Below are 27,720 nucleotides of genomic sequence, written 5' to 3' on the forward strand. Positions count from 1 at the left end.
CTATCCATACACTACAAAAAGGTTATTATCACCTTTTAACATAACAGTTGAATTTTTTTTTTTTTTTGATAAATGGAATCAGATACAATGTGATTGCATTATGAAAGTAAACATTTAATAATATAAATGACTTACTGCTAAGTAAGTAGATAAATAAATTGACAGAAGTAATTACAAAATGAGAAAATCACTCCTTCATATTAAAGTAAAAAATTACTAATTGCTTTATTTTCTCTCAGTTTTAACTGATTAAGCTTTCATCTATACAATTCAGTGTTCAAAATTTTGAACTATGTCATTTAAATTTGTTTTCAAGTCTTTCCGCATTGCTGCTAGTTCTGGTTTTGAAGTTTCAAGTTCAGGATTCTAAATAAAAATAAATAAATCATAAAAATAATAGAAAAATGAAATGTATTAAGTAGCATTTGATAAAATAATTTCGACTTGATGAAGTAATAAATCAGGTAACAATAAAATAATTAATAACAATAATAAATAAATTAATAACAATAAAAATATGTTTTCATTTGAATATAGTGAACTAAAATTTTTGTTCTAAAGATTCAAACAATGACTAGGTTCAAGTGAAATAATAATTTCAAATAATTAAAGCGGCTCTGGAAACAGATTATTTGATTTTCCAGATATCAGGGATGAGATTAGCCAAAAGGCAAAAAAGCTGAATTTCCACGATAGTAAATTTTACGCAAGCGCAACCCTTTAATAATAAATTCCAGACAGTTTAAGGTAATAAATAATGTGTTGACATACAATTGTGTACTAATCTATTATTATATAAATGATTACATTGATACTTAACATTTAGTGAAAATAAAAATTATACTACCCTTTTTAAGTGATTGCTTTTGTTTGCTATATCTTTTATGTTTGCTATATTTAGTCGTTAGTCCATCTTCAAACATCTTGTGACAAATCCTATTTTTTCTTCTTTGCAAGCACAGAATGTAAGTTTTGAATATATTCCCTTCCAGTTTCTCTGATGTTGTAACACTTACATATACTAATAATCGTTGTTGGAAAAACAGTCACCTTTATAGTAACTAATTTTAAAAAAAAATAATTTACTTCTTACAAGAATGGATTTTGAAATCACATGAATATGAAACTATGTAGATATACGATTTTGAAAATGAGAAAATACAAACTGGGATATAGAATTTTTAAAACGCGTAAATACAAATCACGATTCATAATTTTTAGATCGCGTAAATACGAATCATGATTCATATTTTTTAGATTGCATAAATAAGAATTATGAATTTTTAGAATGCGTGAATGCGAATCCCAATGCCTTATTTTAAAATCACGTATAAATACGAAAATCAATGTTTGATATTATAAACCCCATGAGCAAATCAAGACATTGAATTTTAAACTTGCGTGAATACGAATCGATACATAGGTTTTTAAAAAGGCGTAAATACGAATCACAATATCGGAGTATTAAATCTCGTAAATAAGAATCGCAACGTACAATATTCAAATCGGGTGAATATGAATCGCAACACGCAAATATGAAAAGCTATGTTTGATATTAAAATCGTGTGAATAAGATCGAGATGTTAGCCGATTCCAGGCTTGTCAGAAGCAGCGTCGTTTGAACTAAAAAAATCGGATCTATCTGGAGGGCAGGTAAAAAATTCGGAAAATCTTATCTGCTGCGAGTAAAAGGGGAGAAAATAGCTAAAATAAGTAAAAATGAGAAAGGATTGGTAGCTATGTAGTTTGAATTTTCTGTTTCTCTTTATAAATTGGTAAATTTTCTGAAAAAGCGAAATACTTATTAAAAAAAGTGAAATTTTTAGAAAAATCTGAATTTTTGATAAAAAAGCTGAAATTCAAGAGATAAAAGTGAAAAAAGCGGAAAAATCTCATCCCTGAGATATTAAAAAAAAATTCCCGCTTAAATAAGTAACATATAACAAAACGTGTTTAAATCTGAGTTTTCCTTAAGTTTATTTGTATCATGTCTGATTAGATACAGCCTTTTTAAATATTAATATTGAGCAAAATACAGTGGTTAGTTATGATTATGTGAATCTGACAAAAGATATGAGGCAGTAGCTTAATTTACTTTTGCTGAATTTTACTGTTGAGCAAGTTGATAACTTCTGCTTTAACTATATTTAATAATTTAAGCAAGTTAAATAATAATTGGCTACTTGCAACTTGAGAAGAAGTGAAGTGATTGTGCCTAAACATGTGCTTTAAATCGGATTTAATTTTATACCTAATAGCGATGTCGCACGTTTGGGTCGAACCTGCTGGTCCTCTAAATCGGCAGATACTACGATTTACCTACGATGCCGTCTCTTGCAGGTATCCAATTGACGCAAAGGTATTCTGACGAAACTGCAGGTGAATAGAATCAACAAAAATCGACCAGAAAACATTTTTCTAAACAACCTTTTTCATTGATTTTTATGCATTTTACAAACTCAATGGGCTCAAAACTAATCTGTCTTCAAACACTGAAATTTAGAAACGTATTCATAGGAAAATTGATTTGTCTGAACCAAATGGAATTACAAAGTTACCGAAAGTTATATAAGTCAAAGATTTCACGGAAAGTATTTGTTATATATTCTTTGAACTTTTTTTCAAAAACTGAACAAACCTTCCTACAAAGTTAAACTAAAATAACTTTGTATCTAATAAGCAAGCAAAGAGATCCGAAAGGAACTGCAGAACCATTTTCAAGAACCCAGTCATGGTTCGTAAAGTAATTTTGTTTTTGATTTGATTATATTATAAATGAACTCACTTGGAATGCAATTGGCGCTGTATGCTTTTATAAGCTTCCTGCTGACAGTGAACTTGATTGATCTTTATATCCATCTGTTTCCTTGCAATTTCTGCAAAATTCTGTTCGATTTTAATTACTTCAGTCATCTGCAAATTATAAAACAATGAATTAGACAGGAATTCAGAACTCAGGGCAAAGAAGAATTTTTTTCTTGCATGTTTGAAGGTTTGGTTTAACTCATTTTATTTTAAGAAATATGAAAGGTTCGGTTCTTAATTTTTTTAAGTATGAAAATTCATGCCGTATTGGAATTCACGCCTTATTGAAAAAAAAATGCGCCTTATTGGATTCCCCATCGGGGCGCACAATGTCTTAGAGTAGACACACCTTCAAATTCAAATCTATTTTAAATCATTAAAAGAATGTTAATTACGAAATTCAGGAACATAAAAAAGGAGAAAAGAAAAAAACAGGAGAAGAAAAGAAACAAGTGCTGGTTTGCAGGCTAAAGATAAAACAAGTTAAACAAAACCCAAAAAAAAGTTATAACTAAAAAAAGAAGCAAATTATTAGGAGTAAAAACAAAAAAAAAGTTAAAATTAAAAAGATTTGGCATTTAAAAGAATTTAATACTAAGTGCTGTTCCTTCCACTTGGATAGCAAAAACAAGCGAATTCCTTACCCTTATCCTAACAGGGCTCTAATCTCACAATTTGAATTTTAGTTTAAATTTTTAATTTGAGTTTTCTTGATATTTATTTGTACTTAACTTTTGATGATACTGTATTATTGGATTGCACAATACCTCTTAAAAAAGATAGCCATTAATGTGGTCGCTTTATTAGATTCGGAGAAATAACACTTGATAATTTTTGGAGAATGATTCTATAAATTGGTTTCTAGAAATTTTTCCGTTAAACTTTAAAGCACTAAAATGGTTTGATTTGTGGTTTTGAGAAAGTAATTTAAAACTACGCGTTTCTCAGTTTTTAGAATTTTTAACACAAAATCTTATTTTAGTTTAAATTAATGAAAACCAGTTTGGATGGAGATTAATTTTTTTTAAAACTTTGTCTGCATAAAAATAAAGATACTTATTAAAAATCTAATTTATTGACCCATTTTATACATTTGAAACTAATTGAATTGGGAGGAAGTGCTTACGTAATATTTGATCATTATTAATACCATTATTAATATCGCACTATTAATATCAGGCAGGGAAATACTTAAAAAAATCATTTAATGAATTAGTTTTCATACCTTCTTGTTTTTATTTTCAAGGATTACAATATCTTTTTTAAGTTTCTTTAAACTCGCATCTGAACTAAATTTTTCCAATTGCAGCTTTTCTCTCTCACATTTTTCTTTTTCCAACCTGAAAATAAATAGAGAAGTTTAATTATTTCAATTAAAACGCTGAAGAAAAATTGATGAATGGCGTATTTTTCTACTATGCTAAAAACTGGAATTCTTTCATTCTAAAAAGAAACATCTGCAAGATATTGGAATAAATATTTATGATATAGATTAGCTAGAGGAGATGCATGGTATAAAGATAGTTAAATTTCACTAGATTTGTGCAATAATAACCAATATGAGGGTTTTATGCATAATAAATGAGCCCCTTCATATCATATTTTTTTACAAAAACAAAAAGAATTTGGAATGCAGATATAATGCTAAATTTTTTTCTTCTATTGGCCCCATATTAGACTAAGTCAGAACTTACACAAAGTGATTAATCAAGTGTTTAATCAATCGCCAGCTTTAAAAATAGATTTAGAATCCTTTATTAAAAAAATATGAGGGACGCAAGATTGAGGTTATAAAATTAATTTGATTACAGGAGAAATTTAAGAGAAGTGAAAGACACTAACTAAAAAAATTTCCAATATCTAAAAAAAATTTAAAAATCCAACTGGTTTTAACGTTTATACCAGACGCTACAATAGTGATTTGTCATATTTCGACAATGTCTTTATTTCTCCATTAACATTAATTTATACACCTCGAATGAGTATATTTTTTTTTACTTTTACTGTCTCATATATTCTTAAAATGTACAGTGAGCAAAATCAAAAAAGTGAACACAATAGTAGCTTTTGATCTAATAATAAGATGGTCATATACAAAATCACAATCTAAATAGTTGAAGCATCCCATTTTTATCATTCGATGCAGAATTTTTACTAATCATATTTTCCTTATTTTGTATTAATTTAGGTCAAAATAAGTGAAAAATATTATATCTAGCTTTTTAATAATCTATGGTTATGAAATGCAGAATGAAAAACCATTGTCTTTTTCTGCGTTATTGGTAAAATTTTTTTTAAGGTATTATATATTTATATATATAAAATTTTATTAGGTATTTTTTATTTTTATAATTAATGAAAATTAAGTCCCTAAGGTGTTCCTTTATTGTTTATTGCCGTAGAGAAAAATGTTCATTGCCCCGTGTTTCGTATTCGTTGTTTATTGCTATTTTAAAATGCTAAACTTTTTTGTCGTTTTTCTAAAAACAATTGAATTGATTTTCAAAACCTTTTTTATTATAAATTCTCTATTCTTCTTGTATGCAATCATTTTTATGGCTCAAAATGTCCTCTTTACAAATTAGTTTGCAAATTTAAGATTAAGCCACTAGCAATGAAAATTGAATCTAATACGTGAAGACCTGATTATTAGTTTAAAAGTCATTAAAGAGTCCGTTTTTAATTTCACTTCCATCGTTTGTTGCCATTTTGAATTGCTAAACTTTTTAAGACGTTTATCTAAAAACTATTGAATTGACTAGTAAAATATTGCACCAAAAAAATCGAAATCTATTCTGTATTTAAAAATTATATATTTGAAAACGGAAGCTAACTTTTGAGGCCTACATATAAATCGTATTAATGTTATTGTCGAAACATAAATGGCCGGCAACTGACCTTTTGCTAATTAAGTCATATAGATGCGCATTTCGTTTGGCATGAGAATATTGTAAATACTACTACAACTGTAAATTTAAACTGGTGAAGAAATTTTTTTTTTAAATGTGCATATCAGATAGAGGAGCAAGCTAATTTTGATATGGAGCAAAATTATCAATTTTGAACAAAAGATAAAACACCAGTTTCTCTCTGAAGCCAATCATTTCTATTTCAGACAAATCTAATTTTTAAAAAAATACAAAACTCACTTGAGTAGAGCTTCATTCAACTTATTCTCCTTCATGACTAACTGTTGTTGCAACTCAATTATTTGATTCTTTTTCTCAACAATATCAATCGTCATCTAAAAAACAAAAAGCATTCTACAAACAATGAATATTATAGACAATTGTACAGTGTGTAATATAAAAAACGGAAGAACAGCTTTTGATTCAGTTATGCTGTTTTCAAATGTTAAGATGCGATCTTTGTTTCGAAGATTCGAAAATAGTAATTACTTATTAAAGATATTTTAAATTACAAAATCTGACTCAAAAACCTGCATTGTTTAACAAAATTTTAGACATTATTTTTTTGATAAATTTAGATTTTTGTCCTGCAAAATATTGGGTTTCCAGATTCAAAGGGGTATTGGCAATCGTGAAGCGAATTCGGAGAGGAGCGGAGTTTATGGAGTCTCTTTGAGTTAATTATACTTTCAACTTTTTTTTTCCTACATCTTTGGAACTTATTTAATCCAATAAGATGATTCGTGCCCACTATTGAAAATTTTATTGTCTGAAGATAATTCCTAAGTTTACAAGCGAGTAGCGAATTCAAATGAACTTACATGAACGGGAAATTTTTCAAAATATTTTCGTAACAAGATTGCCAGATCGCAAAATATTTAAAATCATTATTAAAAAATTTCCCGTTCGTGTAAGTTCATTTGAATTCGCTACTCGCTTTATAGATTATGTTTTATTCTGTTTTCTCTTTATATTTTATTTTCTTTTTTCACGCGTTATTTTTACTTACTGTCTTCCATTTTATTTGTTGTAATTTTTGTAAAAATTTTTTGAGTGCTCCTCGCACTATTGTATTGATATATTTTGCTTTGGCTATATTGATACAATATTAGAAAGCACTCTTTTTTGTGGATATAACCGTGTGGGCTAATAAAAAGATTATATATCTTTTTTTCCCGGATTTTTTAAAAAAATTTTTATCCTTTTTTTTTTTCCTTAAAAAATTTTATCCTTTTTTTTTGTAGCCCCACTTGGGGGCTACTTTGTGCAAGGTATGTTTTGACTTATTATTTGTAAATATTACATACAAATAATGCTAATATTGATCAAATTCACTCGTCTGAGTCCAGTTATGAATATAATATCGATAAATTTTACTAAAGTTTGAATTAACATAGTTTTTTTACATGTCAAAGTTCAAAAACTGCGAAATCCTGCACAAAGTAGCCCCACATGACGATACACAAACTTCTATAAATGCTAACAATATTCTATTAAAATTTTAATATTAGCTTCAGTCTTTTCTCTTAAACGTGCAGTGTTCAAAGAAATTCGAACCAATGATGTAGTCTAGTGATAGTCAAGCAAAAAACAGAACTATGATGATGATATATTTGCATTTTGGTTGCTTTTTTCTTTAAAAAACTCGTTATTCGTGTTTCGTTTTGGCCATTTTTTTTTAAATTTTTAGATTTCCCCTCTTTTTTAATCGCTTTTTTTTCTTACGAATTTTAAAATTATAAAAAAAAAAACAGTCTGATAATTACCCTTAAAAAATCTGTTAAATCATCGTAATTATATTTGCACCAAAACATAAAATCCTAAAATAGTAGTTTGGGAAACATTTATTTTTATTCATATTTAAAAAATTATCAACAATTGATTTTGTGAATTAAAAAGAAAATTAAATGATAAACAACTGTTTCCCTTAAATCTAAATAACTGCAAAAAGGGGTAAATTTGGGGAGAAAAAAAATACCACCTGGAAGACAGCCGTGTTTGGAAGATTTTACCTTTAAGGCAAAAATTGAGATTTCAAAATCACACAATACCCTCCATGTTCCCATAACAAATCAATACCTTTGGAGATACTTATCCAGGAGTTTCGTCGTCTTCTGGATTAGTTGAAAATTACAAGGATACGGAGTTGAACATTAGAAGTCGTAATCCCAAAAATTGGGTCGGCTTTTCAACGACGGTTATAAAATGAATAAAATGGTTGTAACCTAAATTAATATAAAATAGAGAAAACCTTGTGAAAAGTATGATGAATAAAAATTCTATGTCAAAGGATTGATAATATTTTTTATTTAAAGAAAATTTTGCTTGTGATTTTTTTTAATTTGTAAATTAGTATAAATTTCTCATTGTATTATGCTATTCTAAACATCCTCTAACATCAACTGTTGATTTTAAACAGTAAGTGGGCCACACACTGAGAAGGCAAACGAGACATCCGAGTGCCAGATTCCCTTACTTCAGTATTAGCATGCGCACATCTCCTCTGCGCACCCTAAAGCAAAAATATAGGAATTCGCCTTCTGCGTACTTACCGTTTTTGCTTTCTCAGTGTGCGGCCTGCCTAATGAGATAAAAGTATATTTGCTTTCGGGCAATGGGCAGTAGAATATTAAAAATCATTTAACAATGCTATTCAAGTTTGAGGTTCTTAAGGTTGTAACAAAAAATTCGTTTAATCTTCTTTATATCTTTACTAATACTATTTACAGATATTTGTTTATGTTTTATTATATTCATAAATTGCGTAGTTGACTAATAATTTCCTTATTTTTTATTTAATTTAAAAATCAAAGTTATGATTTATATTTAATTTAAATAAAGCGAATATAAAGCATTACTTAATAAAAATCTTCATTCACTTCAAAACTATGTAAATTAGAAAGAACAGTCCGCATGTTTCAAGTGCTCAAAAACAAGCGTCCATTCTTAAGACTTGGTGCCTGTTTTTGAACGCTTTAAACATGTAAACTGTTATTTCAAATTTATATACTTTTGAGGCAAATAAAGTTTTAATCGAATCACGGCTTCAGTTCTTAGAATTATTTCATATAAAACATGTTTGCGTTTTTTAAGAGTATTATTTTCACTTTAAGGTCCTTTTTTTCTAAAACTTAATTTTTTTGCATTTAAGACAGGGCATTTAGAAGAATTATTCGATTTTCCGCACATCCCAGCCTATAAATAAGCAACGATAGTTCTGTGGTTCAGGTAGTACGCTGCTACTTTGACATCGATGGCTGCTATGACCAAAGGCTGTGTGAAGCCCATCTTGATTCAGTTGGTACGAGCTAATCTGAGAAGAAAAAGTGACAGATGCGTTCCGCTGAGCACATTGTCACCATCATGCCATTGGTCTCGAAATTATAATCTTAACCACTGTGACAACTTTCGTCCACAACCGGCTGTTGTGGATGTGCATTACTTTTTACTATATCAGGGGTCTGTCCAGACATTTTGTGAAAGGTCCGTTTTTCGTGAAATTGTGAAAAAATTACTCACATTCTTTCAACCAGGGTCCGCTTTTATGAATTTGTGCAAAAATGGTCCGTTATTGCAAAAAAAAAAGCTTTTTCAAGGAGTTTTTAAATTGTAAAGATATACAAGATTATGCTCAACACTGTAAAATTATTATTAAAAAAATTAAATTTTAAAAAATAAACAACAATTGCTGCTTCTAAATTAGAGATGCAACATACAAATATTTGGTATTTAGCCTATACTGCTGAACGCAGAATATTCATTTCGGACAAATAATGTAAGAATCGTCTGCCGAAGACAAAACTTAATTCGTTTACATCCATCTTTCTTGTTTTCTCCCCTGGAAAGGGTTTATTCGATTAACAAAATAATAATGAAGATAAATAAATTTGTGAAGGGTTCGATTAAAAGAAAAATCATTTTGTGAAGGGTCCGTTTTTAAGTTAAAATATTTTGTGAAGGGACCGTTTTTATGAAAAGATATTTTGTGAAGGGTCCGTTAACGGACCCAAATTTCTTCTAAACAGACCCCTGTATATGGTAGCAAAAGTCGTGATGGCTCAGAGAATAGAACGCCCGCTTATCCACCTATTATTTTGTAGTATTTTTTTTTCAAATAATAGTCAAAGTTTTGAATGGTAAGGTACACAATTTTTCGGTCATTTTGAAATATACGAGCCAGTATACAAAGTTCTAGCGAATTCGGTTGAATATCTGAGTCCGAGCAGCATCCGAAACAGCTGTCTGCTTTTAATAATATTTTTGTGCTCTTCAACGTTGTCTACCTTAGTTCGTAACTTATATTAGGTTGTAAAATATTAGTTTAAGCAGGACTGTTGATTTTTTTGCTAGTTATTTATTGTTAGCTTGTTTTTTATGGTTATTAATTGTTCTTTTAGCATTAATTGTTTATTTTTTATTAATAATTGCTTATTATTTTGTTTGTTTTTTGTGAATTTTAATTTAATTGTTACATATGCTTCATACTGTGTGACATTTGTGTAATAACAATTCAGAGTGCAATGACAATTGTGATCGGTGGCGTGCCCAAAATATTGTGTGGCGTGCCATAAATGGCACGCGTGCCATTGGTTCGCCATCCCTGTCCTATACTATCTGACTATCACGAGAACTGCTCCGGGAACTAGACTGGTATGCTGGTGATTGTGACTGCCTTTAACTATTTTCAATTGGTTTAAGTTGGGAGAGTTGTATATTTTGTTCAACTCTCCCCCATTACGGATGGTTTCACTCTTTTTTTTCTTTCTTTTCTATAGCAGCAGAAAATCTCAGCTTTTCAGTTGGGAGGTGTTCTTCAAATAGTTGAAGAGTACTTTAGGATGTACTGGATCTTACAAAAAACAGTATTTTGTTTCAAAAATGAAAATAAAATCTTACTTCTTGATGCTTCATTTCAGGAACAGCAAGATCTCTTTTGAGTTCTTTCAATTCTAAATGTAACTTAACATTTCCTGACTGCAATTTTTGAATGTAACTTTCTTTTTCTTCCAACCTAAGAAAATAAATAATTGTCTCTAACAACTTAACAAGAAGTTTCAATTATTAACAATTTTGAGAGAGAGAAAGAGAAAGGATATACAGGTACAGGACAAAATAATAGGAGCACCTGTGAAAAAATGGAGCCGTCCTTCGACCGTCCAATAAACATCATCACCACTACGTGGCACGTGTCGCAAGAGTGTGCCACGTAGTACGTAGTGGTGATGAAAGGAAAGGTATCAGTCTATTCTGCCAAATGCTATTTTTTTATAGCATATGGCAGTGTGAGAGTTACAGAATCTGGGAGAGAAAAAATCTGTTCCTAGCAAAGCGAGATTATGTCCGACCTCTCTGACCTTAAAAGAGACATGATAATTGGAGCTCGCCTCGCTGGTGTGTCCGTGTCCAGAATAGCGTACGTTGTTGGTGTTTCAAGGACCACTGTATCAAGGACTCTGTCGGCATACACAAAGCTGAGTAAGGTATCTTTTGCGAAGCACAACAGCGGCAGGAAATCGAAGTTGTCGGACCGTGATAGACGGATGTTGAAGAGAATAGTCGTTCGAAAACTCAAGACTACACTGCCGGTGATAACGTTCGAGATGAATTCCCACGTTCAGAACCCCGTATCCATGAAAACTATTCAACGGGAGTTGCATGCTGCTAACATTCATGGCAGAGTAGCTATTCCAAAACCATTAGTTTCAGCGCGGAATGCTTTGAAGAGACTACAGTGGTACCAAGACGGCCTAAAATGGACACAACTGCAATGGAAACAAGTCATCTGGTCTGATGAATCCTCTTTTACACTATTCCATACCACCGGAGCATTAAAATTATAGATAAATTGATAAACAAAATCAATTATTGATATATTTTTTAATATTATTGAAAAAAAAAAGAAATTCTAACTATTTTTTTCGGATTTTATATTTTTGTACCAAAATAATTCCGATCATCTAACAGATTTTTTTAATAACTATTAGACTTTTTTTTTAAATTAAAAAATGCCAAAATATCGTTTTGCTTGCAATTAGATCGTCAGAAAAAATATATTTACATAAAAGGGACACCAGTGTCCATCTGTGTAAAAGGGATATAAATGCTTATAAATTAGTACGGGTAATATTGTCAAATTCAAAATTAGGCACAAAAACGCACTTTCTTAAAGTACATCTGTAAGCTATTCTGTATTTAAAAATTATACATTTGAAAACGGAAGATAACTTTTGAGGCCTACATATAAATTGTGTTAATGTTGTTGTCTAAGCGCAAATGGCCGGCAACCGACCTTTTACTAATTAAGTCATTAAGGTGCGCATTTCATTTGGCATGAGAGCACCACAGGAGTGAAAGAATATTGTAAATACTACTACTACTGTAAATTTAAACTGATGAAAAATTTTTTTTAAAATTTGCATATCAGATAGAGGAGCAGACTAATTTTGATATGGAGCAAAATTATCTATTTTGAACATAAGATAAAACACCAGTTTCTCCCTTAAGTCAATCATTTCTATTTCATACAAATCTAATTTTTAAAAAAATACAAAACTCACTTCAGTAGAACTTCATTCTCTTTCATATCCAACTGTTGTTGCAAATCAATGATTTGATGGTTTTTCTCATCAATATCAATCGTCATCTAAAAAAACAGAATGCATTCTACAAACAATGAATATTATAGACAATTGTACAGTGCGTAATACAAAAAACGAAAGAACATCTTTCGATTTAGTTATGCTATTTTCAAATGCTAAGATGCGATCTTGATGTTTCGAGGACTTGATATATAAAGTAATAAATCGAGTAACAACCAAAATTAATAACAATAAAAATATGTTTTCATTTGAATATAGTGAATTAAAATTTTTGTTCTAAAGATTCAAACAATGACTACGTTTAAGTGAAATAATAATTGTGAGCAACGGAGTCTATAGAGTCTCTCTGAGTTAATTATAATTAGAACTAACTTAATTTAGAACTAACTTAATCAAAACTAACTTAATTGCCTGATGAAAATTGCAAGTATTTCTAATAATTGTGTTGCAACTTCTTTCTGTCCCACTGATCAGGGATCAGAAACCTACAAATATATTAAAATTACTGATATAAAATATTTCATAAAAATGCTATTCATTCTTAATTTATAATTTAAAAAAAAACAGCGACAACAATTTAATAATACCTTCTGATATAAGTGTTCCAGTTCAGCATTTTCCTCTCGAAACTCTTTTAAATTTGAAATTAATTTTAAATTTTCTGCCTGTAGCTTTGCCCTAGCATTTTCTTCCTCATCTAATCTAAAAAGGAAGAAAAGAACTAAAATTATGCTCTTCAGTTAAGTGAGACAGATGATTTCTATCAAAGATATTCCTTTTATTATATTTTACATTCTTTTTTCTGAATTATATATTTTATGTCTGCATTTCTTTGCATAAATTTACTGTTCATAAATTTTTGCATTACATTTGGCCTAGTGATATCCCTATGACCAAATAATTAAAATCTGCAACAAAATTAAATTAGGTATAATTAGAAAAATACATGCTTTTGCACTTCTTTAAATAAAATAAAATTAAAAAAGTTAACTATAAACATACAATACCATAATAATATCAATGATTATCTAATATTGAAGAAAATATTTTTTTGTCAAAATTGTCAATTTGAAGAGAATTTTTTTTTTTTCGTTCTTTAATATTTTTTAATTCAAACTTTTACTTTCTGATACTCTCAAATCTCAACAACGGAATATGTATTTATTTTTTATTTAAGGAAAACAATATATGAACCATAAGCAATAAAATCACCAAAAATATCATTTGTGATTTAAGAAAAAGCATATCAAATTAAATAAGAATTTAGGTCCATTTTTTGGACGATAAAGAAATGTGAAAATAATTCCTTTTTATAGAAAAAAATTTCTTTTTTAATACTTCTTACAATAATTAAAAATAAAATTGATTTTATAGTCGTCATTATTTATTCATAGGAGGCATTTTCAAATTTATTTGACATATACTGTCCCATACTGTTAAAAATTTTAGTTTATCTCAACGCGAAAAATGGCGGCCGTACACAACTCTTGAATCTAGAGTTTCACTTTCACTACAAAAAAATGTTACTTAGCGTATAGAATCATTTAATTAAATCATTTTTGTCATTCACTAACACTAAAATTTTTAATTACAGTAAACGTACACATAGGAGTCAGTAAATTTATTTTTACAATGCAAAATAAATTAAGAACAGTGAATTTAGAATATCATCAGTTTTTATAGTAAAATTAGCTTATAAATCCCTCATACGCGTAGCACAGAGAGAATTTTAAGAATTCGAAATAAGCTTAACTTAACAGAAGCGAATAGAAATTAAACATGATAAAACTACTTAACACAGTTTAAAGATATTTAAAAAATTAATATATAACTATCGTTGTTACACAACTAAAAACAGGGGTGAATCGTCCAGACATTTTGTGAAAGGTCCATTTTTGTAAAATTGTGAAAAAATTACTCGTTATTTGTGAATATAAACTAAACGTTAAATCACATTCATTCAACCAGGGTCCGCTTTTGTGAATTTGTGCAAATAGGGTCCGTTATTGCAAAAAAACACTTTTTCAAGGAATTTTTAAATTGTAAAGACATACAAGATTATGCTTAAAACTGTAAAATTATAATTAAAAAAATTAAAATTTAAAAAATAAACAGCAATTGGAGCTACTAAATTAGTGATGCAACATATAAATATTTGGTATTTATACTGCAGAACGCAGAATATTCATTTCGGACGAATAAAGGAAGAAGCATCTGCCGAAGACAAAACTTAATTCGTTTACATCCATCTTTCTTGTTTTCTGCCCTGGGAAAGGTTTATTCGATTAACAAAACAATAATGAAGATAAACAAATTTGTGAAGGGTGCGATTAAAAGATAATTTATTTTGTGAAGGGTCCGCTTCTAAGTTAAAATATTTTGTGAAGGGACCGTTTTTATGAAAAGATATTTTGTGACGGGTCCGTTAACGGACCCAAATTTCTTCTAAACAGACTTCTACCTTCATATTTAAACTGCGAATTTTCGTTTCTGTATTCATAATCGTTTCTGTATATCAGCGTATGAAACAACACACTCTCGTCGAATGTTGGATTTCAGATTAACAACTGGCGAAAGCGATACTCAAAGTGTATCAGAATGAGTGTTTTCAAAAGTGAAAATAATTTTCGCTTGCTGTGGAAGCCCGAGAGTTTGGTGTAAGGGTTAAGTGTTTTGATTTAAATTAAGTCATTTAAATCCTATATGACCTCTGGATTTAGTGAAAACCTGGAATAAATTGTTCCTTCGCACGATTTTTAGGTTTATTCAGGATCATATTTAGAGAGATACTACACCACTGTTTTTACAGTGCAGAAGATAAAATTTTTAACGTCCGCTCTGAGTAGATGATGTTACACTGATTAAGAGTAGCCTTTTTTTCTAAGCAACATACGTCAGAGCCGTGGTGGCTCAGGGGATATAGCGTTCGCCCTCCGATGAGGTGAACTGGGTTCGAATCCCAGCAATGGCAGGTCAATAAGAATTCCGCATCCGGCTTGCATCGACCACAGTGCTGACATGAAATATCCTTAGTGGTAGACGGATCAGGGATTAGAGTCTCCTTTCCGTCAGGCCTACTGTGGGAGGTTCTAGTGGTCATTCCTCTCCATGTAACGCAAACGCGGGTTAGTTCCATCAAAAAGTCCACTACGAAGGCAAAATTTCTCCCAATACGGTTCGGGCTCAAAATTACAAGGTAATAATGCAAATATTAAATTACAAGGTCAAAGAACCTAGTAGAGCTAAGATCAAGATGTATGCGATTTTTAACTCTAAAATAAGCAAAGAATAGTAATATAACTAAAATAAAAAAGAGTGAATGCAATTTTCAAACATGAAAAATATGATTGATGAATATATTGAACCTTTTCAAAAGAAATTTTGAAAGGTTTTGATTTACACAGATAACTCTGAGTTATTAATGAAGGTGCAAAATGCTCGTCAGATTCTCGATAATGGTAAGTAATCCATTTCACAACTCACTTGACTACAGATTACACCCAGAACCTCCTGGATTGAGAAATGGTCCGGTCTATGAATGCCTTCATTCATAGAGAGTTCATGATGTATCATGATTATTGAGCTGCTGTAACAATAAAAAAAAATGAAGTTTGAATAGTTTTTCGGGAGTAGTAGAGCGCCGATTATCCGAACGTCCAATTATCCGAACCATGTCCGAATTCGCTTCTTCTTCTCACTCTCTCTCTCTCCTTTTTTTTTTTTAAAGTTTAGAATACTTTTTAACTTATCTAATTTTCTAAATTTAGAAGAACAAATAATATTTACTACATCTGAAGATCATATTTAATTTACAACCTTTTTTAGCAGTTTTCTTACAGTAGCCAATACATACATGTACATACATACAGTTAAACCTACATACCCCTTTAGCAATCTTCAGCTGAAAATTATCTTCCAAGAACGCGAGCTTCATATTGACAGTCTACAATGGTTGAAATGAGGAAGGAGTTTATGAATGGATATGTGCTGAAGTTCTACAATTGGGGGATGGCTACTTGTCACTTATGGTTAATGATTAGTGATTACTGTGCCTGGAATCTTAAATCTTGAAATAAAATTCTTAACAAAAAAATAAACGAAATTGAAGTTTCTGAACCAGTAGATTTTCCCGATGAAAAGATGCCAGGTTATACAGCAGAAGAAATAGAAGATTGGTGTCGAGACACTGAAAACGACCCAGGATTTCAAGTTTTAAATGATGATGAAATTGTTGCTGAAATTTTGAATGAAAATCGGAACTCCACAGACGAAGAGGTAGGTGATCAAATTCAAGATAGTGGACCTTCTCATGTAGAAGCATGCAATCCATTAGATATTGCAATGAACTGGCTAAAACGTCAAAATGATGTTGATCCAGTTCAGTTGTTATTTAAAGAGAATAAGGGATATGGCTGCTCGAAAAAGAGCATCTTCTTTGAAAAAGTCTTTGATGGATTTCTCTTGCAATGGAAAATAAAGAAAATATGCAATTGATAAAAAAAAATTATAAAAAGCTGAAATATGATAAAAATAATTTAAAATAAAAAAAAAAGTTTAAAAAAAATATATAAAAAATATTTAAAAATTGAAAAAAAAAAAAAAAGCAACTTTTAAACACGCCAGAGCTATTTTAGATAGTACTATCAGTCCTGAGCCTAGAAAAAGTGTGAAATGAAGTTAGTGCACAAATAATAATCATTTACATTAGATTTTAAACAACTTTCCAGTTATCCGAACTTTTCGTTATCCGAACCACGTTCGGTCCCGAGTAGTTCGGATAATCGGCGCTCTACTATTTGTTATCGATTGGTTTGTTGGTACCGGCTTTTTTTTAAAGCGCAAAAATGTCTAACACCTGTTTTTTGGAGTGATTTTCTGGGAATTAAAAATAAAAATGAAACAAATTTTGGTCATTATATTGGAATGAAGTTCGGACGTTCCAAAGGGCGTTAAAATAACATTACATATATGGTACAACAAACTGGACTTCAAGTAGCGGTCGTTATAATGAAAGGGTTGCACAAAGGAGCATACATTGTATAAATTAATGCATACTTCTCACTCAGAACTTGCAACGCCTTTATCAAAGAAGCTGAGTTTCTTTCTAAAAGAGCAGTTTCTTTCCTTGAATATAATAGCTCTTCTCTTGTTGTTTCCAATTCCTGAAAGGAAAAAAATAGAGTATGAAATGATGGCAGAAAATAAACTTAACTTAGAAATATACATTGTATATGTATACTAAGTATATGTATAATATACATATGTTTGTATGGTATATACATTATCCTACAATAATTGGAAATACACTTTCAGTTTTTGACATTTTTTGACAAGAGGTATTTAGATCATTCAATTTCTCATACTTATCAATAAAATTTAAAGTTTTCAGAGGTTTGAGCAACCGGTAATAAATTTGGAACGAAAAAAAAAGTGATTTGGAATACTTTTTGTCAAAAGTTATAATTTAATTGTAACTTGTATTAATTACTTTATGCAATTATATGCAATAATTGCTTAGAATTTTGTAAGCCTATACTCAAATGTTAATGGAGATACGGATATTTTTATGAAGAACTATTTTTTTACCTCACGTTTTTATGAAATTTAGAAAAACATACTATAAGATTTAAACAAAATTATTATTTTAAAAATTAAAAAAAAAACTTGGTTAAAATTGCTCGAGATCTGAGCATTTAAATTAATTCTGCGCATTCGTCGAAAACATTAAAGAAACTTCAGAATTTTGTAATCTATCGTATTTGGCAATTAATGAAAAATCCGATTTGAATATCTTGAGAATTTAATAAGTCCCAGGCAAGTAAGTAGTTTTTGTAATTGCTACAAGAAAGCTCCAAACGGTACGAGATTTTCCACAATTTTATTTTGTATCACAAAACAAATTTAGTATCGAATGATAATACCTTACAATAATACACCAAAATGCGACGGTATAAATAAATAAAGCATGTAAGAGAAACTATACTTCTATGAGGTATGCTCCTCTATAATGCTAGTGTCATTTTTAATAAATCTGTTTCAATACCACAAAATGACATTTGTGGAAAACCCCTTATTCTAGCGATCTTTCTTCGAAAAAGAACAAAAACTGTTTTAAAAAATGTAAGAAATTTTTTGAATTTTCATTATATTCAAATTGGATTTTTTTTTCTCTCCATTAGCTATTAAATACAATACTGAACGAAATTATGAATTTTTTTTAAAAAATGTTTCCCACGAATGCGCAATAAAAAAAATAATAAAAACTTTAATCTTGCCCATTTTGTTAAAAATATTCACATTTTAAAATGATAACTTGGTTACGAATTAGAAATATATACAAAATTTTTATTTAGTTTTATTAAATAGTTTAAAGTTATGGCTAAAAAATTGTTGCAAAAAGATTAATTCTATGTAAAAATTTCCGTACCAATATAAATATGTAAGGTTAGGCTTTCTAAATTTTATGCAATTATTGCATATAATAACCAAATTGATAGATATAAATTACAAATTTATGGCTCTATCTTTCGATATAGATCGTTCAAAAAGTTTTTTTTCTCTCTCTCTTTGCTTTCGTAATTTATTGTCTGTCTTTCAAATCTTTGAAACCTTTAAAATTAATTGACAACAATAAGGAAGGGCATGACCTATAGACTTCTAAAGTCATAAGATGTGTAAATGTGTTTTTAAGTATTTCTTGAGAAATTTTTTAAAAAAATGACAAAAACTGAAAGTGTCTATTACATTCAGTATTGTAAGGCTAAGCATATAATACAAACATTTTATTTAATTTTATAACCGTTACTGAATAGTCGACCCAATTTTTAGGTTTACGACTACTAGTCTTCAGCTATGTAGCCTTGTAATTTTGAGCACTATTCAGAAGACAAAGGAACTCCTAGATCAAGTATAGGGAGAAATTTGTCTTCGTGGAGGATGTTTTAATGGAACTACCCGCATTTGCGTTACATGGAGAGGAAGACCTCGAGAACCTCCCATGATTAGTCTGACGGCAAGGGTACTCTAACGCATGATTCGTCTACCACTGAGAATATTTCATGTCAGCACTTTGGTCGGTGCAAGCCGGATGCGCAAACGATCACTGGGACCCGAACCCGGTTCTAGCCCTTGGAAAGAGAACGCTCAACCCCCTGAGCCATCGTGACTCATGTTACACATATGTAAATTATACTTATGTATATTATATATATATATATATAAGTTCAAAATGAAGAATAAAACGAAGAAAAATTATAGACATATGAAAAAAAGGGGGTGGGAAATAATAAGTAAAAAAATAACAAACAACATTTTATTTTAAATGATACTTATTGTTTTTCTTAACTTTCTTAGTGTTTTCTTGTATTTATTTATTTATTTATTATATATATATATATATGTTCATTTTGCACCATTATTCGATGCATGTTCAAATCCTTGCGCCGACGATTTTAATTCACTTAATCCGCTTATATCGGGCATATTTTTACATTCTAATATTAGTAAACATTTTTTTAAGTGAATACTCTTTACAACTTACAAATGAATTCATTTTATTTACTATGAGATAGAAGAAAATTTTAAACTATCTAATATTAGGAAGAAAAAAAAATTTAAAACACTTTTATTGACATAAAATATTCTACGTATTCAGAGAAGGGATTTGAGTTACGAGAATATATTCAACACATAATTAAAGTAAAATATCTGTGTGTTGATTAATTTTTATTAAAAAGAAAGAAGAATCTAAACAGATTCTGAATTTGAGCGGACTGAAATCTGTACATAGTGCGGCTTTGAGGAGAACTCCTCCAGATTGAAAGTCTGGGGCTGTCTGCTGCTATAGCAGAGGCGTATCTATGGAAGGAAGCGCCTATGGCAAATCTCGCACTGGCGCCCTTCCTAAAATATTTATAATCACCCTTTTTTTATGCGATGCGAAATAAAAGCGTTGTTTGAAGTATTTAAGCCTTTTGGCAATGTTGCAAAAAGAGCCGCGGTGGCTCAGGGGATAGAGCATTCACCTTCCAACGAGGTGAGCCGGGTTCGATTCCCAGCGATGACTGCTCGACACGATTTCCGTATCCGGCTTGCACCTACCACGGTGCTGACGTAAAATATCCTCTTTGACGGATCATTGGTTACCCTTGCCGTCAGACTAACCGCGGGAGGCTTTCGTGATCCTCCTCTCCATGTAACGCAAATGCGGATTAGTTCAATCAAAAAAGTGGTCCGCGAAAGCAAATTTCTCCAAAATGCTCGATACAGGCGTTCTCTTGTCTTCTGAATCGGGTTCAAAATTACAAGGCTACGAAGTTGGACATCAGCAGTCGCAAACTCAAACAATTGGATCGGCTGTTCAACAACGTTTATAAAATTTTCCAAAAAGATTGCAACGCAATTTTTTTTAATAGATTAATAAATAAATAAAAATTAACTACAACAATAAAATTATCTCTTTTTAATTATAATGCATTCAAGTGTGTTCGAAATCAGCATTAGTTAGAAATTTAAAAAAAAGTCTGCTTTATCATTTTTAAAGAAGATTCTCTTGCGTTTCTTCAACTGTCAATAACAATTCTGACAATTTGTTTAATTAAGCAACAAATACAATTAGGTAACAAAAATACGCACGCACAACAAATGTCTCTGAATTAAAGAAGAACTATAACATAACCAGATGATTACCCATTATTTTCAAAATTTAAACTGAATAAAATTAATTGTTTTTAGAAATAATCATGCTTTGCTAATACCAAAACAATAAAATCATCGAGATATAAGAAATTCATTAAAGATCACAGTGTAAATAATTACGATTTGTTATGACAATTACAAATAAAATAGCTACAATCAAATTTTATAACTTCGTTAGCTTTTTATTTACAAAAAACCGATGGTCTTAATATAATTAAGTTTTACAAACATTATATAATAACCGATAATAAGAAAAAATATACATATAGTAATTAATACAGAACTCTAGACAAAATAGCGACAATAATACATTCTTTAATGAGAAATAAATTAGAGGAAGTTGACGTCTCAGTTTAAGAATATCTAGAAATAATTGATTTTTTAACAGTGAAAAAAAAAGGCAAAAAGTTAAGAAATAGACCAAAAAAATATCAAATTATGAAAAATTTTCTTCGCATCAGAATGGAACAAATTAGAGAAAAAGCAGAAAAAAATTAAACAGATTTGAATCACAAGTTTGTAGACGTTCGGTGCGCAAAAAAATAAATAAATAAACGGACTACCCTGATAACTTTTGATATAATAATCAGATCTTCACGTTCTTCTCATGAAGGAGGTGGTCATATCAAGGAGGTGACTTAAAATATGCTAATTAATAAGTGCAGGGACAATATTTCAAGTTACGAAATCAGACACTAAAACGTACTTTCTCTGAATAAACATGCCATTTTTTTTGACTGATTTGGATTTCTGTACCCCTAAGTATTGGGGGTAGTCACAATATGAGAAGTAACTCGAGAACTTTTCAATCGAATTTTAAAAAATTTTTCCCATAACTATAAAGGTCCTTTGTTAAAAAATATCTTTTCGTAAATATTTATTATTTTATTTATAATAGTCGTAAAAAAATTCAATTGTTAGATGTACATTTTTTACATTATTTTAAAAAATACTACATTTTAGCGAAATTGATCAAATAGTCAAATTTATAGTCAAATAGTAAAATTTATAGTCAATAGTCAAAGTAGAAATCAAATTTTAAATATCCGACTTTTTTTTAATTCTATTTCTCAGGAATCCTAACTCCATATTCAAACAACATGAATTTAGACCAACCTGTATAACAGTGGAAAAAACTTTTTTTAAAAAAATAATCAAAATTAATTAGCTTTAAAATTTGCTTTTTAGGAAGAAGAGAAATATAAGTGATTGGAATATTTGAGGAAAAGAGGGCTTTTTTTGTATCTTTATGAAAATACATTATAAGAATGCGTATACTTCATTATTTAACAAGGTCTAATTTTTCAATATTTAAAATGCTTATTGTTTTTTTTATATTCTTAAAATAAGGATAATTATTTAATGAAAAATAATTATTGTGATTGTTACTTTATTGATTTTTTTTCAAGTAATATAATATGTAGTGATATAAACATAATGTAAGTGATATGTATTGTAAATGACTTATAAAATTTAAAAAAAAGTAATTATTTAATCTAATTTTTCTTTTCTTTTTTTTTTTTGAAAAGGGAAGAAAATTGTAATCTGAAATAAAATAAAAGATATAGGGGAAAGAAAGATGACAAAATTTTGCACCCGAGATGCTATGGAAGCGTGTTCCATAACTCGAAGAAAGGTTGATAAATATTAAATAAATGTAATTTAAAAGTACAAAACAAACATGTCTTTATGAATTAAAAAAAATCAATTTGTAAGTAAAAGGATTATTGAAACTTACACTTAAAGCATTGTTCCTTAATATAACCCTTCAAAGAAAAGAAGGAAAAAAAACAAGTGGTTAAACTCAAAATCTATCTATTTATGAATAGAAACATTTATCGGTTGTTGGAAACTATTTGCTGAACGTAATGGATGTTACGTAATAAACACAAAATTATTTACTTATCGCAATTATTTTTCAGGAAAATTAAGAAAATATATTCCCACTAACATTAGAAATTTTAACATTCGTTGCTTTTTTTATTACATATTATTTATAATTATAATGCATTAACGAGTATTTAATTATACAACATATAATTATTAATACAAAAAATCTATGTGCATATTAAATGTACTGTCATAAAACAGTAACAATAAAAACTAAAAAATATTATAAATTCTAATTTATAGCATTAAAAGGAGCAAATGTCCCACTCGATCTACACATACAGAGATGCTAACTTGCAACTTAATGGGGAACTTCTTTCTAGTGGTAGCAAAATTTATGTTTTGATGTTTTATTCCTGGTTTATGTAAATCTGATTTAAAATTATATTTTCCGCCACTACGTATGTATAATTCGAAATTTTCCATGAAATACAATTTTACTCCAGTTACCTTGTGGTAAGAGTTTCAAATTTTACCAATATCATCTAAAATTTTGCAAGGTTTAGTTTTTAACTCTCTACCACTTAATAAAATATTTCAGAGAAATCTTACATCCCTGCATATCGACATCATTTCTAGAAAATATAACGAACGCATATAACGGTATTAATAATTTAAGTATAATGCATTAATTTAAATATTTAGGAAATGATTACTTACAATCAAAGAAAATCCTTGTAGTACACGTTGTTTTCTTAAATCTATGAACCAACTATAAAAGTCCAGAAGCTGCATCAAAATAGATTATAAAAATCTAAAGACTTTAAATATTTGATTTTCTTGGCTTAAATCTTGAAACATTAACTAAAACGAGCAGAATTTTTTGTATGAGCACCTAACTACTTATAACGCCTGCCCTTTATTTTTCAAAATAGTGGAAAGTATTCATTATTAAATCGTTCCATTGGTTTAAATTATTTGTAGAGCGAGTCATCAGAGGAACCTCCTATTTTTAGTATTTCACACTTTAGTGGCGGTGATTCCCACCATGGGTGGTAAAAATCTCCTGTTGAGGAAGAATTTACGCTAATTTATAGAAGGGGCTCTACTTGAAATCTATTCAGCAAATTCCGAAAACGTTTTTCAAAGAGATTTTAACCCCTGATAAAATTTAAGATTTACAAGCATTTCACTACAGAATAATTAGTCTAAGCAAGACTGGGACACCCCATGGTTTTCACATCTCTCTGTCCTCTGGTCATCACCATCTGGCCATCTAGTTTTTCTGCCTGAAGGGGTTCCATTCATTTCCTCCCCCGAAAATCGTTCTTTTAACTGGAGGTCTCACTTTCCTTAAGATAAGGGGAGAAAAATTTCTTTACGTTTGTCACCAACTTTTGAACTTCCAAAGTTTCTTTCGTTCGCCTTTCATTTTTTTAGTCTGTTGTACTACTAATTTTTTCATATAGATAAATATTTTAAATTTAAAGATTCAGCTTATATTATTATAATTTATATTTAATGTATAGCATTTTCAATTATACATAAATAATATCAAATAATCTAAGTAGAAAAGCATTTTTTCCAAATAAATTATTTTAAATTTAATTGACTGTCTAAGTAAACTATTTTAGATAAACGAAATCAATAAATATTATTTTTAGGATTTGTTTTCTGTTTTTATCATCTTATTATAAAAAAGGACACGATTTTAAACAAATACGCTATGTATTGCCGAGGAAAAAGGCATTGACTTATATCTATATATTTGCTACTCAAGAGCTATAACATCATACATAGTACTACAATACACATTCAATACAATTCTACAATATACATTCTTAATGCTAGTACATATTCCATACTTTTGTAATCTAAATTATGTTATTAAGTTAATTATTTTACTTTTATATGAAACCATGATTTTTTGTGGCTATTTTAGTGTTTTTTTTTTCCCTTGTGCAATATTATAGTTTGACTCTGAGTTACAGTTTCAATAAAGTCTTATAATGTCTTGCTTGTTTATAATATTTGGAACTTCAATATTTATAACTCTTACTCGTGAATAACCCTTCTGAATGAACATTATTAAACTGTTAATTTTATCATCGTTTATACCTCGAAAAAAAAAAATTTTTTTTTTCGTTTTCCTCAAAAAATTTCACGTTAAGTTTGTGCTTTATTTTTCGTTTTTAGTAGAAAAAATGAAATTAATAATGCACTAAAAAAATAAAATTCCCTGTAATTTTCTATAATAAATAATGAGCTTACATTTTGTCTTTTCATTTTATCAGCGATAACTTAAATTCTTTCTATTACAGCTTTGACGTATCGTGAAGCAATAAGAAGCTACATTTTAGAAAAAAATAAGTTTAAATTCCTTTTAATTTAAATATGGGAGCCGCGATGGCTCAAGGGATAGAGCGTTCGCCTTGCAATGAGGCGAACCGAGTTCGAATCCCAGTTGATACGAATTCCGCACCCGGCTTGCACCGACCACAGTGCTGACGTGAAATATCATGGAAATATCCTCAGTTGTAGACGGATCATGGGTTAGAGTTCCCTTCCCGTCAGGCTAACCGTGGGAGATTCTCGTGGTCTTCCTCTCCATGTAACGCAAATGCGGGTTAGCTCCACGAAGGCAAATTTCTCCCATTTCTCGATATAGGAGTTCCCTTGTCTTCTGGATTGGGTTCAAAATTACAAGGCTACGGAATTAGGTCGGCTGTTCAACGACGTATAAAATTAAATATGGGGCTAAAAGTCTTTTTGTCAAAGGATTTTGATCGACATTAAATGTTAAATATTTAGGAAATTCTCTGAAATTAAAAATATTTTTATTGGAAAGTATCAAAAAGTTAGTAAAGAGAGTTATAATTATAATTATTAAAAACTCTGCATTATTCTTTAAATTACGATATTATAATTAAAATTTGGTTTTTGCCGAAATCATCGTAAATATAATAGTAGGAAAGAAAAAGCTACTTTTAATTACTGATTTATTTTAATATTTATCTTGAATGTATTCATGAATATAAAGTTTTTTTTATTTATTTCGAATCCTCTGTTGCTCAACTTGAAAGTATAATGAAAGAAAAAGTGTCTAGTGAATGAATGCAGAAACGTGTATGAATTGTTATTACACAGACGTCAAGTTGTTTAAAAAGAGGGGGTATGTGGAATGTTTTTTTTTTAATGTTGAATCCAATATAACAACTTAGATTTCCCGCGCTTTTCGAGTTATGTAAAAGCGCTGGAAACCTTGACCCTCCTATTATCCCTAACTGAGGTGGTCTATGAGTTTTCAAACGAAGTTATTAAAAAAATGAAAAACAGTGGGAGGTTAAAATTGTTTAACGCTCGTCACCTACTTTGTTTTTATTATTAGCGGTTCCCTTTCATATTTCACTCCCCCAGTTATAAAAAGAGTTCCTCGAAAGACCTCGATGTCTTCTTTTCGAGCCCTCGAGGAAAGGTTAAATGTTGGATGCTTTTTTTAATTCTGCCATAACTTGAAAAAAAAATTAGTAAAATTTTTAATTAAAAAAATAATCGTTGATGTTGATTGATTTTGCGCCTTTTTGAAATAATGCGCCCATGGCATTCGCCATACTTGCCATACCCTAGATACGCCACTGTGCTATAGTAACAACATTTCTAATGGGGGTGAAAGGTGAAATTGAAGATAAAAGATGTCGATTGGTTTACTCACAACTAGAGTGCCTTTTGCTTGGTCTACTCACAACTACCTACGCTAAGATTAAGACAAAATTATTTGCCTCACACCCCTATTCGAAGTGACCTTTCCTCGTAACCATAGTACCCGCCACGACGCGAGACGGGTGTCTGGAGGAGTTCTCCTGAAAGCCGCACTATACTTAAAATAAGCATAACACTCCTCTTAAAATTTGATCGATTTATTTTGAAACGTATACATTGCATACTTAAGTTTTTTCTTTAAAAAATATATTGTCTTTATTCAAATTAAAATTAAGTATTAAATTAATTGTTATCTCTTATTGATTTGTTGGCTAATTATAACACATGAGCATTTTTTAAACATATTATGCAAGTTTAAATTTCTGATGTTTACCATGTGGAAAGTTGTAAGTGGATACCATCTGTCTGATATTATTTATTATTGAGATAAGATTTTGTTTATTCAGAGTTCCCACCCTTTGAACAAAGCAAAAATTAAGCACTTTTAAGGACTTTTTTTGAAAAATTAAAGACCTTAAAAATAGTATAAGTATTTATCATCAAGTAAATATATAACAAAAGTGACAGTGGTTATTATTTTTGAAAACCTGGGTCGGGTTTTTTTAAAACATTTTCAGATTGTTAAGGATTAACGACTTCTATGAATATACATCTGTATTTTTAATCATTTCATTGAAATTAAATTGTAAAATTAGGAGTAGATATTAAAATTTGCTTTTTTTTCACATATTAAAAAAAGAGAAAATAAATAAATTTGAAAGAAAGAAAGTAATATATTTCGCAAATAAAGTTTTTATATTTCGCTACTAGACATGCATCACAAATTCAGCTGTGGGCCAATTTTGGTAAATATTCAGTTATGCCAAAAAAAAAAAATATATATATACAAATTATATTAACAAAATGTTTCATTTAAAAGGGTATACATTAAAAAAATTAACACTAAGAAGTTGAATTAGAGTTATACATGAGAGAAGCCTCAAGCCTTTATTTCAAGTAAAAACGGGTCATACTAATATCTAATCACCTGAAATCCTTCCACTTTTTTCAATTAGGCTTAACTTAATATATATATCTTTTTAAATTCATTGCCATAAACATTTTTATGAAAGTTTTTATAAAATAAAAATATAATTATGTTTGAGAAGATTTATAATTAT

The 27,720-nt window shown here is 29.5% G+C and overlaps 1 protein-coding gene across 2 annotated transcripts in view; it reads right to left on the reverse strand.

The window, feature by feature from the left end:
* Positions 1-200: 200 nt before the first annotated feature.
* The window catches only part of LOC107453680 (uncharacterized), a 37,425-nt gene continuing 9,905 nt past the window's right edge, over positions 201-27,720 (reverse strand). For both annotated transcript variants that reach the window (XM_071177764.2, XM_087157636.1), the window contains exons 3-10: positions 17,369-17,475; positions 12,901-13,015; positions 12,272-12,357; positions 10,611-10,725; positions 5,955-6,049; positions 4,031-4,145; positions 2,786-2,913; positions 201-366 (exon numbers count right to left, since the gene is read on the reverse strand). In XM_071177764.2, coding sequence (XP_071033865.2) covers positions 333-366; positions 2,786-2,913; positions 4,031-4,145; positions 5,955-6,049; positions 10,611-10,725; positions 12,272-12,357; positions 12,901-13,015; positions 17,369-17,475 — 795 coding nt within the window. In that variant the 3' untranslated portion in view covers positions 201-332. The remainder of the gene's footprint in view (positions 367-2,785; positions 2,914-4,030; positions 4,146-5,954; positions 6,050-10,610; positions 10,726-12,271; positions 12,358-12,900; positions 13,016-17,368; positions 17,476-27,720) is intronic.

Source organism: Parasteatoda tepidariorum, chromosome 2 (genome assembly GCF_982258835.1).
Source record: "Parasteatoda tepidariorum strain Cologne lab strain chromosome 2, Ptep-v5.0, whole genome shotgun sequence".
In the NCBI taxonomy this organism is placed as follows: Eukaryota; Metazoa; Arthropoda; class Arachnida; order Araneae; family Theridiidae; genus Parasteatoda; species Parasteatoda tepidariorum.